The following is a 15,827-nucleotide window of genomic DNA, read 5'->3' on the forward strand; positions in this document are numbered from 1 at the left end:
ATAAAGCATAGTGATTCAGTATTTTTGCAGATTATATTCCATTATAGGTTATTAGACAATAATGGGTAGAATTCTCTGTGCTACACTGTATATCCTTGTTGCTTACCTTTTTTATATATAGTAGTTTGTATCTGTTAATATATACCCCTAATTTGTCCCTCCCCCCTTCCCTTTACCCAGTGGTAAGCACAGGTTTGTTTTCTGTATCTGTGAGTCTGCTTCTGCTTTGTATATACTGTACATTCATTTGTATTAGGTTTCAGATTCCACATAGAAGTGGTATTATATATCAGTACTATTTGTCTTTCTCTGTCTGACATTTTACTAATATACTCTAGGTCCGTCCACATTGTTGCAAATGGCAGTAGTTCATCCTTTTTATTCTGAATAATACTCCATTCTGTATGTATACCACCTCTCTTTAATCCAATCATTTGTTAATGAGCACTTGGATTGCTTCCTTGTCTTGGCTATTGTAAACAGGGCTGCTATGAACACTGGGGTGCACAATATCTTTTCCAATTAGTGTTTTCATTTTTTTTCTGGATATATATATCCAGGAGTGGGATTGCTGATCATATGGTAACTCTACTTTTAGTTTTTTAAGGTACCTCCATACTGTTTTCCATAGTAGCTGCACCAATTTACATTCTCACCAACAGTGTAGGAGGATTGTATTTCCTCCACATCCTCTCCAACATTTGTTATTTGTAGATTTTTTGATGATAGACATTCTGGCAGGTGTGAAGTGATACCTCATTATGGTTTTGATTTGCATTTCTCTAATAATTAGTGATGTTGAGCATTTTTTCCTGTGTCTGTGAGCCATCTGTATGTCTTCTCTGGAAAAATGTCTATTCAAGTTTTCTTGATTGGATTGTTTGTTATTGAGTTGTATGGGCTGTTTGTATATTTTGGAAATTAACCCCTTGTCAGTTGCTTCATTTGCAAATATTCTTTCCTTTTCCATAGGTTGTCTTTTTGTTTTGTTGATGGTTTCCTTTGCTGTGCAAAAGCTTTTAAGTTTAATTAGGTCCCACTTGTTTATTTTTGCTTTTCTTTCTTTTGCCTTAGGAGACTGATCCAAGATTGCTGTGGTTTATGTCAAAGAGTGTTACCCCTATGTTTTCTTCTAAGAGTTTTATAGTTTCATGTTTTACAGTTAGGTCTGTAAACCATTTTGAGTTTATGTTTGTACATGCTGTCAAGGAATGTTCTAAAAGATCTATATTTTTTACTCCTCTCCCCCACATTTTGTGTTTTTATGTCATATTTTACATCTTCATGCTTATCACTTTACTGTTTATGGTACTTATAGTTGCTTTCACAACTTTGTTTTGTTTTGAAATCTATATACTGGCTTATTTAAGCGATCTTCAATCTTTACTATATATTTGTCTTTCCTGTTGGGATTTTCCTTTTCCTACAGATTTTTGCTTCTTTTCTATTTACAGGAGACCCCAAATAGCCAAAGCAATCTTGAGAAAGAACAAAGCTGGAGGCATCACACTTCCTGATTTCAAACTATACTACAAAGCGATAGTAATCAAAACAGCTTGGCATTGGCATGAAAACAGACACATTGATTAATGGAATAGAATCAAGAGCCCAGAAATAATCCTGTGCATGTAAGGTCAATTAATTTTTGACAAATGAGCAAGATATATAACAGGGGGAAGATAGTCTCTTCAATAAAGATGTTGGGAAAGCTGGACAGCCACATACCAAAGAATGAAACTGGACTCCTCTCTTACGCCATACACAAAAATCAACTCAAAATAGATTAAAGACTTAAATGTAAGACCTGAGACCATAAAACATCTAGAAGAAAACAGGTGGTAAGCTCCTTGACATTGGTATTAGCAATGATTTTTTGGATTTAACAACAAAAGCAAAAACTAGCAAGTGGAACTATGTCAAATAAAAAGCTTCTGCACAGCAAAGGAAACTATCAGCAAACTGAAAAGGCAACCTTCAGAATAGGAAAAAATATTTGCAAACCACATACCTAGTAAGGAGTTAATACCCAGGGCTTCCCTGGTGGCGCACTGGTTAAGAATCTACCTGCCAATGCAGGGGACACAGGTTCAAGCCCTGGTCTGGGAAGATCCCACATGCTGTGGAGCAACTAAGCCTGTGTGCCACAACGACTGAGCCTGTGCTCTAGAGCCCGTGAGCCACATCTACTAAACCCGCATGCCACAACTACCAAAGCCCACGTGCCTAGAGCCCGTGCTCTGCAACGAGAAGCCACGGCAGTGAGAAGCCTGTGCACCTCAACGAAGAGTAGCCCCCACTCACCACAACTAGAGAAAGCCCGCGCACAGCAATGAAGACACAACATAGCCAAAAATAATTTTTTTTTTAAAATGGGCAAAGGACCTACATAGACAGTTTTTCAAAGAAGTCATACAAATGGCCAACAAGTACATGAAAAGTTGCTCAACATCACTAATCCTCAGGGAAACGCAAATCAAAACCACAATATGTCACTTCTCATTCATTAGGATGTTTATTATCAAAAAGACAAGATAACAAATGTTGATGAGGATGTGGAGAAGAGGAAATCCTTGTACACTGTTAGTGGAAATGTAAACTGGTACACCACTATCAAAAACAGTATGGCGGTTCCTCAAGAAATTAAAAATGGAATCATTATCTCAAAGAGTTATATGCACTCCCATGTTTATTACAGTATTATTCACAATAGCCAAAATATGGAAACAACCTAAGTGTCTGTAGACGGATGAATGGATAAAGAAAATGAGATATATATACATATTATCCAGCCTTAAAAAAAAAAGAGAAGGAAATCCTGCCTTTGCAACCTGGAGGCATTAGACTAAGTGAATAAGCCAGACAAAGACAAATATGAATACTACTTGTTACCACTTATATGTGGAATCAAAAAACAAAAAAGTCAAACTCATAGAAACAGTAGAAAAGCAGTTGCCAGGGGCTGGGAAGTAGGGGAAATAGGGAGAGTGATAAACGGGCACAAACTTTCAGTTATCAGATGAATAAGGTCTGAGGATCTAATGCATAACATGGTGACTATAACTAATAACATTGTATTGTATAATTGAAATTTGTTCAAAGAGTAGAACTTAAATGTTCTCACTAAAAAAAAAAGTAAATATGTGAGGTGATGATGTGTTAATTAATTTGATAATGTATTAACTTACAACATATGTATGTCAAATCATCACACTGTACACTTTAAATATCTTACAATTTTATTGTCAATTATACCTCAATAAATTTGAAAAAAAAGTTTTCCTCTAGGTAGCAGAGAAGTCCCTGCGACTACATTAAGTTTTATCGTCATTGTGTTGTCATAAGGTGAAAAAGCTTTCTTATTCCTCACCCAGCATATGTGACATGCTCTGACTTTGGAGTCTAAAGTCTAAGGGGCTGTAAGTACTATGACATTACCTGACACCTTTTCTTTATGGTACTTAAAAAATATATACATTTTTTCCTCATTATAAAAATACATGTTTATAATAGAAAAGTTGAAATTTTTTTTAAAAAATTGAAGAAAAAATCTTATGTCACCCCACAACCTAGAGAGAATTCCTATTAATATTTTGGTGCAATGTTTTCCAATCTTTACTCAGTATAATTTTTTTATACATGTGACCATACCATATGAACAAAAAGTACTCTTTTACACATAAAAATTATGTAAGCATTTTCTATGCTATTAGTTACAAAAATGAATATATCATTGCAAAATTACAAAAATGAACATATCATTTTTATTGAGCGATCAGCTCGGTGCTTTGTGACCACCTAGAGGGGTGGGATGGGGAGGGTGGGAGGGAGGGAGACGCAAGAGGGAAGAGATATGGGGATATATGTATATGTATAGCTGATTCACTTTGTTATAAAGCAGAAACTAACACACCATTGTAAAGCAATTATACTCCAATAAGGATGTTAAAAAAGAAAAAAAAAACTACATTGAGCCACCACTTCACTTCCATTAAGATGGCTGTGATAAAAAAAGACAGACAATAAGGCAAGGATGTGGAGAAACTGGAATTCACAATCCTCATACATTGCTGTTGGGTACATACAATGGGGCAGTCACACACACACACACACACACACACACACACACACACACTATATATATATATATAATTCATATAATATAAAGTTTACTTTTTTTAAATTTTTTTTTTAGGTTTTTTTTTTTTTTAATTTTATTTTATTTTTGGCTGCCTTGGGTCTCTGTTGCTGCACGCAGGCTTTCTCTAGTTGCGGCGAGCGGGGGCTACTCTTGGTTGCGGTGCGCGGGCTTCTCACTGCGGTGGCTTCTCTTGTTGCAGAGCACGGGCTCTAGGGCATGCGGGCTCAGTAGTTGTGGCACGCCGTCTCAGTAGTTGTGGCTCGCGGGCTCTAGAACGCAGGCTCAGTAGTTGTGGCACACAGGCTTAGTTGCTCCGTGGCATGTGGGATCTTCCCGGACCAGGGCTCGAACCCATGTCCCCTGCATTGGCAGGCGGGTTCTTAACCACTGTGCCACCAGGGAAGTCTCAAAGTTTACCCTTTTAAAGCATACAATTCAGTGGTTTTAGTGTATCCACAAAGTTGTACAACTATTACCACAATCTAATTTTAGAACAGTTTCATTACCCCAAAAGAAACCTGTACCCATCAGCAGTCGTTCCCCTACTCCCTTTTTCCCTAGACCCTTAAAACTACTAATCTACTTTCTGTTTTTGTGAATTTCGCTATCCATTTCATATAACTGGAATCACACAATATGTGGTCATTTATGTTTCACATCTTTCACTTGGCACAGTTTTTCAAGATTCATCCATGTTGTAGTATCTATCAGTACCTTAATCCCTTTCATGGCAGAATAATATTAAATTGTATGAACATACCAGATTTTGTTTATCTGTTCATCAGCTGATGGACATTTGGGTTTTTTCCACCTTTTGGCTAAAATGAATAATACTGCCATAAACATCTGTTTATAAGTTTTTGTGTGAACATATGTTTCCAGTTCTCTTGGGTATATATCTAGGAGTGGAACTGCTGGGTCATATGGTAACCCGTGTGTTTAACTTTTTGAGAAACTGACAAAATATTTTCCAAAGTGGGTGCCCCATTTTATGTTTCCACCAGCAATGTATGAGGATTCCAACTTCTCCACAGCCTTGCCAATGCTTGTTATCTTTTAAATTATGACCATCCTAGTTGGTGTGAAGTGGTAGGTATGTACTTGTGGTTTTGATTTGCATTTCTATACAGACTATGATGTTGAGCAACTTTTCATGTGTTTATTGGCCTTTATATATCTGCTCGGGAGAAATGTCTATTCAAATCCAATGTCCATTTTAAAAACTGGGTTATTTTGTTTTATTTTTTTTTACTCATAAGATTTTAAAATATATTCTGGATACTAGAACCTCATCAAATTTATCATACGCAAATACTTTCTCCCATTTTCAGGTTGTCTTTTCACTTTCCTGATAGTGTCCTTTCCTTTTGGTACTTTTACAAGATGGAGGGCTTGAATGTCACTTTCCAACCATGCTTTTCCTACTTTTAAAAAATCTCTATCGTTCCTTGCAGAAACTAACAGGTAGCCAGCCTGCAAAACTGAATTCCAGCCCAGCATCACAATGCAGAATTTTGAAGGGTGGACTTGAAGTTAATAGTTAATAACTTAATAAATGGTACATAGGAAGGTAAGAGTTCATTATCAATTATAAATTGTTTTTTTTTTAACAACCAAAAAAAAACTTGGATACTGTTGACCCTCTCTTTTAAGTGATTGTTTCCATTTCATTGATATCTGTTCTTTGTTGTTTCCAGCCTTATAACCTCTTTGGAATTTGGTGTGTGTGTGGGGGGTGTGTGTGTGCTGATTTCTTAAGATGAATGCATAGGTCAAGGATTTTCAGTTTTTCTTCATTTCTAGTGTGAGCATTTAAAGTTAAAATTGCCCTCTAAACATGATTTTAGCTGTCACATTTGTTTGGATATATTTTTATTATTATTCAGTTCAAAATATTTTCTAAATTTTATTGAGATTATTTTCTTTTTCTTTGGGCTATTTGCCTATGGGCTACCCATGTATTAATGAATTTCCAAACATTTGGGGTTTTCAGGTTATCTTTTTTGTACTAATATGTATATATAATAATGTTATATATATATAATTAGTATATAAAATATTATGCAATAGTATACTTATCTTTTTATATAAGTAAATAAAATAGTATATAATATGTATACACAAATGGATAGATAGAAATTTATAAGTATATATTATAAAATATATAGATAATTTAGTACAGGCATACATGTTTGAAATTGTTATATCTTCTGCATGGATTGCAAATTGTATTATTATGATATGTCCTATCTCAAATAACTCATTTATGTTAAAGTCTATTTTGTCTTATATTAATATACATACATCAATCTACCTTTGGTTAGTATTTGCATAGTGTATCATTTTCCAAACATGTCCTTTTAACTTTGTTTTGTCTGTAATAATCAAGTTTTTGTAGTAATCAAGTCTGTAGTAGCAAGTTTTTGTCTTTTTTTTCATTCAGTCTGGCAATGACTGTCCTTTTAATGGAACAGTTTGGTCAATTTACAGTTAAGTAATTAATTATTACATTTGGTTTTAAATCTACCATCTTACTATATTTTTCTATTTTGTTTCAAATGCTGTTTCTTTTTCTCTCCTTTCTTTTCTTGATCTTGATTCTTTCTTCAGTGTTCAATTTCCCCACCTCTATTAGCCTATTTATTAAACATTTATTTAATTTTGATTTTAGTAGTTACTCCAGAGGTTATAACAAACATCCTTGAGTTAATAAAGTTGTATATAAATTAGAACTTTTAACACATGCTGGACAGCACAGGACCTTAGAAATTCTTAATTCAATATATCTTGTCTTTTATGTTATTTTGTTAATCCCACAGTCATTTTTATTATTATTTTCACAATTTGCATTTACTCATGTTATTCTTTATTCTTTTCTTCACTACATTGCTTCCATCTGTGATTTTTCCCTTTGCCTAAAAGTCTCCATTTGGTATTTATGGAAGTGTGAGTCTGCAGTTAGTGAATTCTCTCAAGATTGGCTTATTTCAACTACTTTTATCTTGCTCTCATTTGAAGGATTTGTTCTAGCTCAGCAGTTATCTTTTTTGAGCGTCATTAAGATATCATTAAGATGTCTTTTGGCTTCCTAGGCTTCCATTGGGAAGTCAGCTCTTGCTCCTCTAATGCCAAAACTCTTTTTCCCTATGCATGCTTTTAAAAATTTTTTCCTATCTCCAATTTTCAGCAGTTTTACTATGACATGTCCAATTTTACTTTTCTTTGAACTTATCTTGCTTGGAGTTCCTAGTATTTCTTGAATCTCTGGCTTGATGTCTCTCATCAATGGGAAATTCTCAGCTATTATCTTTTAAAATACTGTCTCTTCTTCATTGTCATTCTCCCCTCCTGCTTCTGTGGTTCTATTAAGATTTGTGTTTGGTGTTTTATGTGTTCTACATATTTCTTTTTCCTCTTTTCTGTATTACCATTCCTGCTTTCTTTGTGTTTTATTTTGGATATTTCTTCTGATTTATCTTTTAGTTCAATAGTTTCTCTTCAGCTCTTTCTAATCTTAGGTTAAACACATCCATTTTTCTTAATTTCACTTATCATATTTTCCTGTTCTAGAATTTCTATTTGATTTCCATTTTCAATATTCTCTGTCAGTTTCTTGAACATATTACTCATAGTTTACTTGTTGTTGTTGTTGTATTGGTCCAATAACTTCATTTTCTTGATCTCCTGTGGATCTGTTTTGTCTGTTTGTCTTTTACTTTTTTGGAAATATCCTCTGTGTGTATGCGTGTTTGATTCAATGCTGGATATTCTATATTAAAAATTAACAAGTTAAGAGTCTGGATGACATCACCTTAATCAAGACAGCATTTGGTTTTGTTCCTGGCAGGCAGAGAGGCTAAGAGAAGCAATTCCTGATTGTCTTTCTCAAAGGAATAAAAATGTTAAGGGCTTCAGTGCCGTGATGGGTGGTCTATTTCTAGTACATTCTTACTCATAGGTTAGGCCTTTCAGAGTCCCAGCTGAAAACATGGGGTGTTTATTAGGGCCCTTCCTTTCTCGGGGTCCTTAAATTTCAATGTTTATCTCCCTGCCTCATGAGTCTGTCAAGGATCTACTCATTTTATCAGCCTCTCAGTTGCTTCTTTCCAGTCAGTAACTGCCTTTAGGGAGAAGCCCCCGCCTCCCAAAGCCAGATCACCTGTTTGAGCCTCTTTTTCTTGCAGACCAGGCCCTCACAATTCCTCACACATAACCCTGGTAGCTATGCCATGCATCCAAAACAGCAGCTTTTGTTAAAAAAACATTTTGTCCTAGCTGTTCACAGCAGGATAATTGGTTCCTGCTACTTAATTCACCATTGCTGATACTGGAATTCCTTCATGCAAAAAAATTTTTAAGTTTATATGGTTGATTTAACAATTTTTTTCCCTTAATTGCTTCTGAATTCTGATTCGCGGTGAGAGAGACCTTCACCATTTTACTGTTATTTAGAAGTTTGTGTTTTGTTATAGTTCTTTTATGGTTTCAGCTTTTACATTTAAATTTTTGATCCATTTGGGATTTATCTTGATTCACTGAGAAGGTTATATACAACTTAATTTTATTTCTGATGCCCACCTCTTTATCTATCTTCATTTATTGGATATTCTATCTTTACGTCACAGACTTGAAATTTTACCTTTTTATATAGTAAATTAACCTGTGAATTTGAATCTCTGGAATTTCAATTTTTCTATTGTTTCATTGTATGTCCCTGTTCAAGTGTCTGTGTGATTCTTTTTTTTTTATGACTTTAAGATTAACCGTCATGCAATATTCTGCATGCATTTCAAATAAATAATTTGATCAGTTATGATATATGTATACACTAGTGAAACCATCACTACAAAGTAATTAAAATTTTCTTGTGCCCTTTTTAAATTTATCACAAACTCTGATGCCACCCATTGTGACTAATCAACAAACTGTCATTTTAATCTGCAGTTTCTAGACATTTGATAAATGGAATCATGTAGAATATACTCATTTTGTCTTTTATTCAAGTTATCTTGAGACTCATCTATGTTGTCGTCTTTGGCATTAGTTTGTTCCTTCTTATTGTTAAGTAATAGTATTCTATATATTTGTTTATCCATTCACCTGTTGTTGGATATTTAGGTTGATCCCAATTTTGGGCTATCACAAGTAAAGCTGCTATAAAATTTTGTATATAAGACTGTGTGGATATAATGCTTTTGTTTCTCTTGAATAACGACGGAATGGCTAGGGCTTCCCTTGTGGCGCAGTGGTTAAGAATCTGCCTGCCAATGCAGGGGAAATGGGTTCGAGCTCTGGTCTGGGAAGATCCCACATGCTGCGGAGCAACTAAGCCTGAGTGCCACAGCTACTGAGCCTGCGCTCTAGAGCCCGCGAGCCACAGCTACCGAGCCCACATGCCACAACTACTGAACCCCACGTGCCTAGAGCCCGTGCTCTACAACAAGCCAATGCAATAAGAAGCCCACCCACCACAACGAAGAGTAGCACCCCTCGCCGCAACTAGAGAAAGCCGCGCACAGCAACGAAGACCCAACACAGCCAAAAATAAATAAATAATTTTTTTAAAAAATGGAATGGCTAGCTTGTATGGTATGTGTAATTTTCTGAAATTGCTCAACTATTTTCTAAAGTGCTTGTATTCCAATAAGCAGTGAATGAGATTTCCAGTTGATCTGCATCTTTATCAACACTTGACACTGTCAGTCTTTATAAGTTTAGTTATGCTTATGGATGTATCTCACTGTGGTTTTAATTAGCATCTCCTTTAAGATGCAATTTAAAGATAAGATCTTTCATGTACTTATCTCCTTTCATGAAGTGTCTGTTCTAATATTTTGCTCATTTTACATATTTTTTTCCTTCTCATTAGTTGCAAGAGTCCGTTTTATTTTGGGGGCATATGTTTCTCAAATATCTTCTCCTAATCTTTGGCTTGCCTTTTGATTTTCTTAATTGGTTTTGAAAAACAGAAGTTTTTAATACTGATTAAGTCCAATACATTGATGTCTTTAAATCTACAGATCAATTTGAGGACAACTGACATCTTTACAATATTGATTCTTCCAATCTATGAATATAACATATTTCTTCAATGTCTTCTTTAATTTCTCTGAGTTGGGTTTTAGGGGGAGTTCTCAGAAAACAATGGCCCACAGGCCAAAATCAGCTCATGGCTTGGTTTTTGTATGGTCCGTGAGATAAGAATAATGTTTACATTTTAAAGGGTTGTCATAAAAATGAAGAATAAAGTGGAAAAGATACTACTCGTAGCTCACAAACCTAAAATATTTCATATCTGGTCCTTTACAGAAAAGTTTGTCAGCCCTGTTGTAGAGAATTGTGTATAGAGGTCTTGAACATAACTCATTAGATTCATTCCCAGGTATTTTATACCTCTGATGCCATCAAGTAACATCTTTTATGACTAAGTTTATTTAAAATGTTACATGCCTGGTACAAAGTGGTTGTTTAATGGATATTCAACAAATAAATGAAGAAAAATTTTCATTTTCAGAAATAAATTTGTGAAACAGCCTGCTAAAGGATGCTGAATTAAGACCATGACAGATCAGCAAGAGGAAGACACAGGAAAGATATTCTGAAGAGTGTAGATTTCCTTTCTGTCTTGGCTTTCTGCCTCTGCACTTTCCTTTTCGGTCCCCCGCCCCACTGCTACTTCCTCTGACAAAGACTCTGACACCTTAGGGACATGGATGTTGGTGCTATACGATCGAGGAAAACATAAAGGCATTATTTTTTCAATTTTATTTTCTTACTGTTCATTGCTGGTGTGTTAGCGAGGGTTCTCCAGAGAAACAGAACCAACAGGGTAGATAGATAGAGGATAGACAGACAGATATTCTAAGGAACTGGCTTGCATGATTAATTCTAAGGGCTGATAAGTCTAAAATCTATAGGACAGGCCTGCAGGCTGGAAACTCGGTTAAGAGTTGCTGTTCCAGTCTCGAGTCCAAATACTTCAGGGAATCAGCCTGGAAAACCAGACAGAGTTTCTATGCTGACGTCTCGAGGCGAATAGCTTCCTCGGTAAAGCTTAGCCTTTGCTCTAAGACGTTCAACTGATTGGATGAGGTCTAACAACGATTCTCTCCTTGACCAAACTTTAATCAGGTGCCCCTAAACTCCCTTCTCAATTAGGCTCTGACTTTTGAACTTCTGTTAGTTGTCTCTGCATTCCTCAATTTTAGCAAGGATCCTACTAAGTCAGTTTAGCCAGAATCTCCCACCCTCAATATCTGACATCTGGTTCCTCCTCCTCCAGCCCTGTCTGATCATCCCACCTGCCTCCCACAAGAACCCTGTGTGTAGCCAGAATCCGGCCCCCACTCCGCCCCCCTTACCCCTCTTGTTTTCTCTTAGCCGTTTTCCGTTCACGGACATGCCAGCCACGCCCAGCCGGCTCCTGGGCTACAAATTCCCACCTTCTCTTGTCTGGAATTGAGCCCAATCTCTCTGACCTAGCAAAAAACCCCACTGTAGTAGACGCCCTGAATAAAGTTTGCCTTACCGTTAACAAGTGTCAGCGATAACTTTTCTGTAACTCTTCCATCCACAGGGGACTCGGACATGGGTTCACCAACCTGGTCACCCATCCTATTTGGCTTCAGCCTCTGCCTTATTTTCCTTGTGTCTGTAAAATCACAGGACTAAGACCTCGCTACTAAACATGTGGTCCTCAGAGCAGCAATACAAGCACCACCTGCGACTGTGTTAGAAACGCACAATCTTGGCTCCAAAAGTTATCCTTGTGGACCTTTTTCTTTCCTTTTTGTTTCTGCTTTCTTTCCTGTCCTGCCAGCTGTATACTTGTATGTACATTTTTCAGTGTTTTCTGTGGACAATAAAAAGTTAAAAATGAATTCTAGGAGCAACTGCGTTAGCTGCGTCCAGCTGGGCTCTTCAGACGCAGGGCAGCGCTTGCGGAGACGGCTTCGCCCGCCGCTGAGGTGCTGCAGCAACCGGCCACAAGCCACGAGGACGCGGTGCGCTCCCGGCGTGCTGCCTCCGCCCACCCCTACGAAACTCCGCCTCATCTTCCCCTCCGCCGGTCCCCGCCGGGCTGCCCGCGAGGCCCCGGAATGGCTCAGTCACAGCGGCCACCGGACTGCCGCGAAAACCCGGACTAACGGACTCCTGAAGTCGCTGGGGTCGCAGCGGGGGTGGCGGGGGGGCCTCACGGAGCATGCGCAGGGAGGGTGCGCGCACATGCGCAGTGCCGGCGCAGAGTCGCGCGCTGGGGTGCCTGGCGGCCGCGAGGCTGCGCGCGCGGTTGACGTGCTCGGTGGCTGCGGCAGCGGCGGCAGGGCGTCAAGAGGGGAAGGGCGGGCGGGGCCGGGGGCTGAACCCGGAAGTGGGTCGGCGCCAGAGCGAGCGCTCCCGGAGTGGAGCTCAGCTGCCGGGAGCCAACCGGGTAGCCCTGGGTTCCCGGTAATGGACGCGCGGGGCGTCTGCGCGGGGAGCGGGTTGGCGGGCGGCGGGGGCGCCCTCGGCGGCGCGGTCTCCACCCGGCGGGGCCTGAGGAGGCTCTGCTCCGGCGGCCGTCCCCCGGGTGACCCGCTCGCCTCTCCGCGCCTCCCGGGGCCGTCCCGCCGGGCGCCTCCGGCATTTGGACGCTCGCCGGCCCCGAGGAGGTGCGCCTAGCCGCCCCTGGAAAGCGTATTAATGGGGGGCGTGGGTTCCGCGGCCGCGACGGCCTGGTTGTCACTGTCCTGGCGCCCTTGCACCGCGAAGGTGGCCGCCTCGACCTGCACCCACGGCGGGCTCCGCGGAGCCTCCCCTTCTGCCCCCCTTTCCCCTACCCGGTTCGGGAATCGGGCCTGCAAGGTGTGCTCTGCCTCCTTTAAAATTATTCTTTTGTTGGCTGTGTTTTCTAACCCGGCCCTCCTTGTTCTCCGCCCTAAAATCTCAGCCACGAATGAGTGGAAGCGGTGACTTTATCATAATTTAGTTTTCGTTAGGAAGGATTTGTTGACAATGCCGCGAATGATTTAGGATCGCTTGGCCATGCAGTTATTTTTCATGGTTCTTACTCTTTTCGCAGACCATGCAACCTTCGGGCACGCCCCTCCAGAAGCTGTGATCCTAGACAATCTAGTTTTCCTTTATAAATCCCTCAAGACACTTATGAAGTTTCTTGTTCTGATACCGTTGTACTGCAATGAAGAAAAGGAGAAAGGTTACTTCACATCTTGACGAGAAGATCCATCTAGGCTACCGTAAAGATTCTTCGGAAGGAAATGTTGCAGTGGAGTGTGAGCAAGTAACCTACACTCATTCCGCGGAAAGACCAGCTCCTGAAGCTCTTCGCTGTTATCAGGAACTTCCTCCCTCTCCGGATCAGAGAAAACTTCTGAGTTCTTTGCAGTACAATAAGAACTTGCTGAAGTATTTAAATGATGATAGGCAGAAGCAGCCGTCTTTCTGTGACTTACTTATCATAGTAGAAGGAAAAGAATTTAGTGCGCACAAAGTCGTTGTTGCTGTTGGCAGTAGTTATTTTCATGCGTGTTTGAGCAAAAATCCAAGCACGGATGTTGTCACCCTGGATCACGTAACGCACTCCGTTTTTCAGCATTTGCTTGAATTTCTTTACACATCAGAATTTTTTGTGTACAAATATGAAATCCCTCTTGTTTTAGAGGCTGCAAAATTCCTGGATATTATAGATGCAGTTAAGCTGCTAAATAACGAAAATGTTGCCACTTTTCAGTCTGAGCTAACTGAAAGATCATCACCAGAAGAAACACTAAGTGAGTTAACTGGAAGACTATCGAGTAATCATCAGTGTAAATTCTGTAGTAGACATTTTTGTTATAAGAAGTCGTTGGAGAATCATTTGGCGAAAACCCATAGATCCCTTTTACTAGGGAAAAAACATGGGTTAAAAATGCTGGAGAGAAGTTTTTCCACAAGGAGATCAAAACGGAATCGGAAGTGCCCTGTTAAGTTTGATGACACCAGTGATGACGAACAGGAAAGTGGTGATGGGTCAGACAATTTGAATCAAGACAGTTTTGATAAGGAAAAGTCAGATCGAAATGATTCTGAGGATCCCGGCAGTGAATGTAATGCTGAAGAGGATGAGCTAGAGGAGGAAATGTCAGATGAATACTCTGACATTGAAGAGCACAGTGAAAAGGATCCCAATGATGCAGAAGAGGAGCCTGAGGCTGGTGATTCTGTCGGAAGCATTCATGAGGGATTAACCCCTGTAGTCATTCAGAACAGTAACAAAAAAATACTGCAGTGTCCCAAATGCGATAAGACATTTGACCGCATAGGTAAGAAAAGAAAGCTTGTTTCCTGTCTCTAATAACTTACTTTTCATGGATATTTTAAAGGTGATAGTTAGAAACTAAACTTTGAAAATAACTTTTTTTTTTTTGCGGTACGCGGGCCTCTCACTGTTGCGGCCTCTCCCGTTGCGGAGCACAGGCTCCGGACGCGCAGGCTCAGCGGCCACGGCTCACGGGCCCAGCCGCTCCGCGGCACGTGGGATCCTCCCGGACCGGGGCACGAACCCGTGTCCCCTGCATCGGCAGGCGGACTCTCAACCACCGCGCCACCAGGGAAGCCCGAAGTAACTTTTTAAAAGAAAAGTAGGGAGGATATTTGATTTTTGATACATATTTTATCCTGTTATTATAGGTTTGTTGTGATTCAGGAATTATTTATATTACCCTTTATTTTCTCTTCCTCATGTCCTGGCAGTAGGTGACAGATCATTAGTTCCTGTATTTAGTGTGAAAAATTCCAGAGTATCAATAATTACGAATGTAGAGCTTTGATTTATATGCTAATTTAATTTCATAGGTAACTGATATTTTTGAGTCATTATAGAAAATTGAATTAGGTTATATTAGATATAAGTTAATAATTTGTATACTATTTCCCCTTGAGCATGGTAATATGTGAGTCATAAATACAGTCACTTTTCCAGTATCCAGTACTGTTTAGAATTGGGATGTTTCAGATTAGTCTAATACATAGTTAGGAATAAAACTGTGCTAAATGTAATTTCATTCTGTAGACACTTAAGGAAGTATCCTAATAGTATTCTTGGGTTATTATAATAATGAATAAATCAACTTTATTAAAAAAGCATATGTAGGAAATGTCTCTAACCTTAAGTTAAAAATTTATCAGTGAATATTTACTTTCAAGAGATCTGATATTTGCTAGTAAAATAATTTTTGGAGGTGTCTTATATGGACTTTTCTAGTGTGAACTTTTAAATTGCAGCAGTTCAGCTATTTACATATAAATCAAAGTTATGAAATTGGGAAATATATTCAGCCGCATAGAATGATAAAAAGAAGAGATAAGTGTAATTTGACCTTGTAAAATTACTTATACAGTTTAATATATCCCAATGTGTCTTGGAGTGTTGAGTTGTTATTGGCATAGGTGGAAACTGGTTACATTTGCATTTACATAGGCATTGGTAATTATTTGCTCTCAAAATATTTGATAGTGTAAACTATGGCATAGCAGTGGTAACCTCTTTTGCTTTTTATTATGCCTTTGAATATTTTTTTCTAAATCAGAATGCTTTTGACAATCCAATTTAATAATTATTTATTGCTATTTTTACTGTGTTTAAGTTTCTATACAAATGAATAAAACAACTTTTTTTGAGTAGGTCAGTTGGAAGAGTGTGCGGATACAA

General features: G+C 38.7%; 2 protein-coding genes across 2 annotated transcripts in view; one reads left to right on the top strand and one right to left on the bottom strand.

Moving 5' to 3' along the window:
* The window catches only part of CRB1 (crumbs cell polarity complex component 1), a 281,561-nt gene extending 269,520 nt beyond the window's left edge, over positions 1–12,041 (bottom strand). The window contains exon 1 of the mRNA XM_024130639.3: positions 11,667–12,041. Within this exon, the coding sequence (XP_023986407.1) occupies positions 11,667–11,751 (85 nt within the window). The 5' untranslated portion in view covers positions 11,752–12,041. The remainder of the gene's footprint in view (positions 1–11,666) is intronic.
* A 468-nt stretch (positions 12,042–12,509) lies between these two features.
* Positions 12,510–15,827, top strand: part of ZBTB41 (zinc finger and BTB domain containing 41) — a 46,090-nt gene continuing 42,772 nt past the window's right edge. Inside the window, exons 1-2 of the mRNA XM_024130617.3 lie at positions 12,510–12,586; positions 13,200–14,439. Of these exons, the coding sequence (XP_023986385.1) occupies positions 13,317–14,439 (1,123 nt within the window). The 5' untranslated portion in view covers positions 12,510–12,586; positions 13,200–13,316. The remainder of the gene's footprint in view (positions 12,587–13,199; positions 14,440–15,827) is intronic.

This window comes from Physeter macrocephalus, chromosome 4 (assembly GCF_002837175.3).
Source record: "Physeter macrocephalus isolate SW-GA chromosome 4, ASM283717v5, whole genome shotgun sequence".
Classification (NCBI taxonomy): Eukaryota; Metazoa; Chordata; class Mammalia; order Artiodactyla; family Physeteridae; genus Physeter; species Physeter macrocephalus.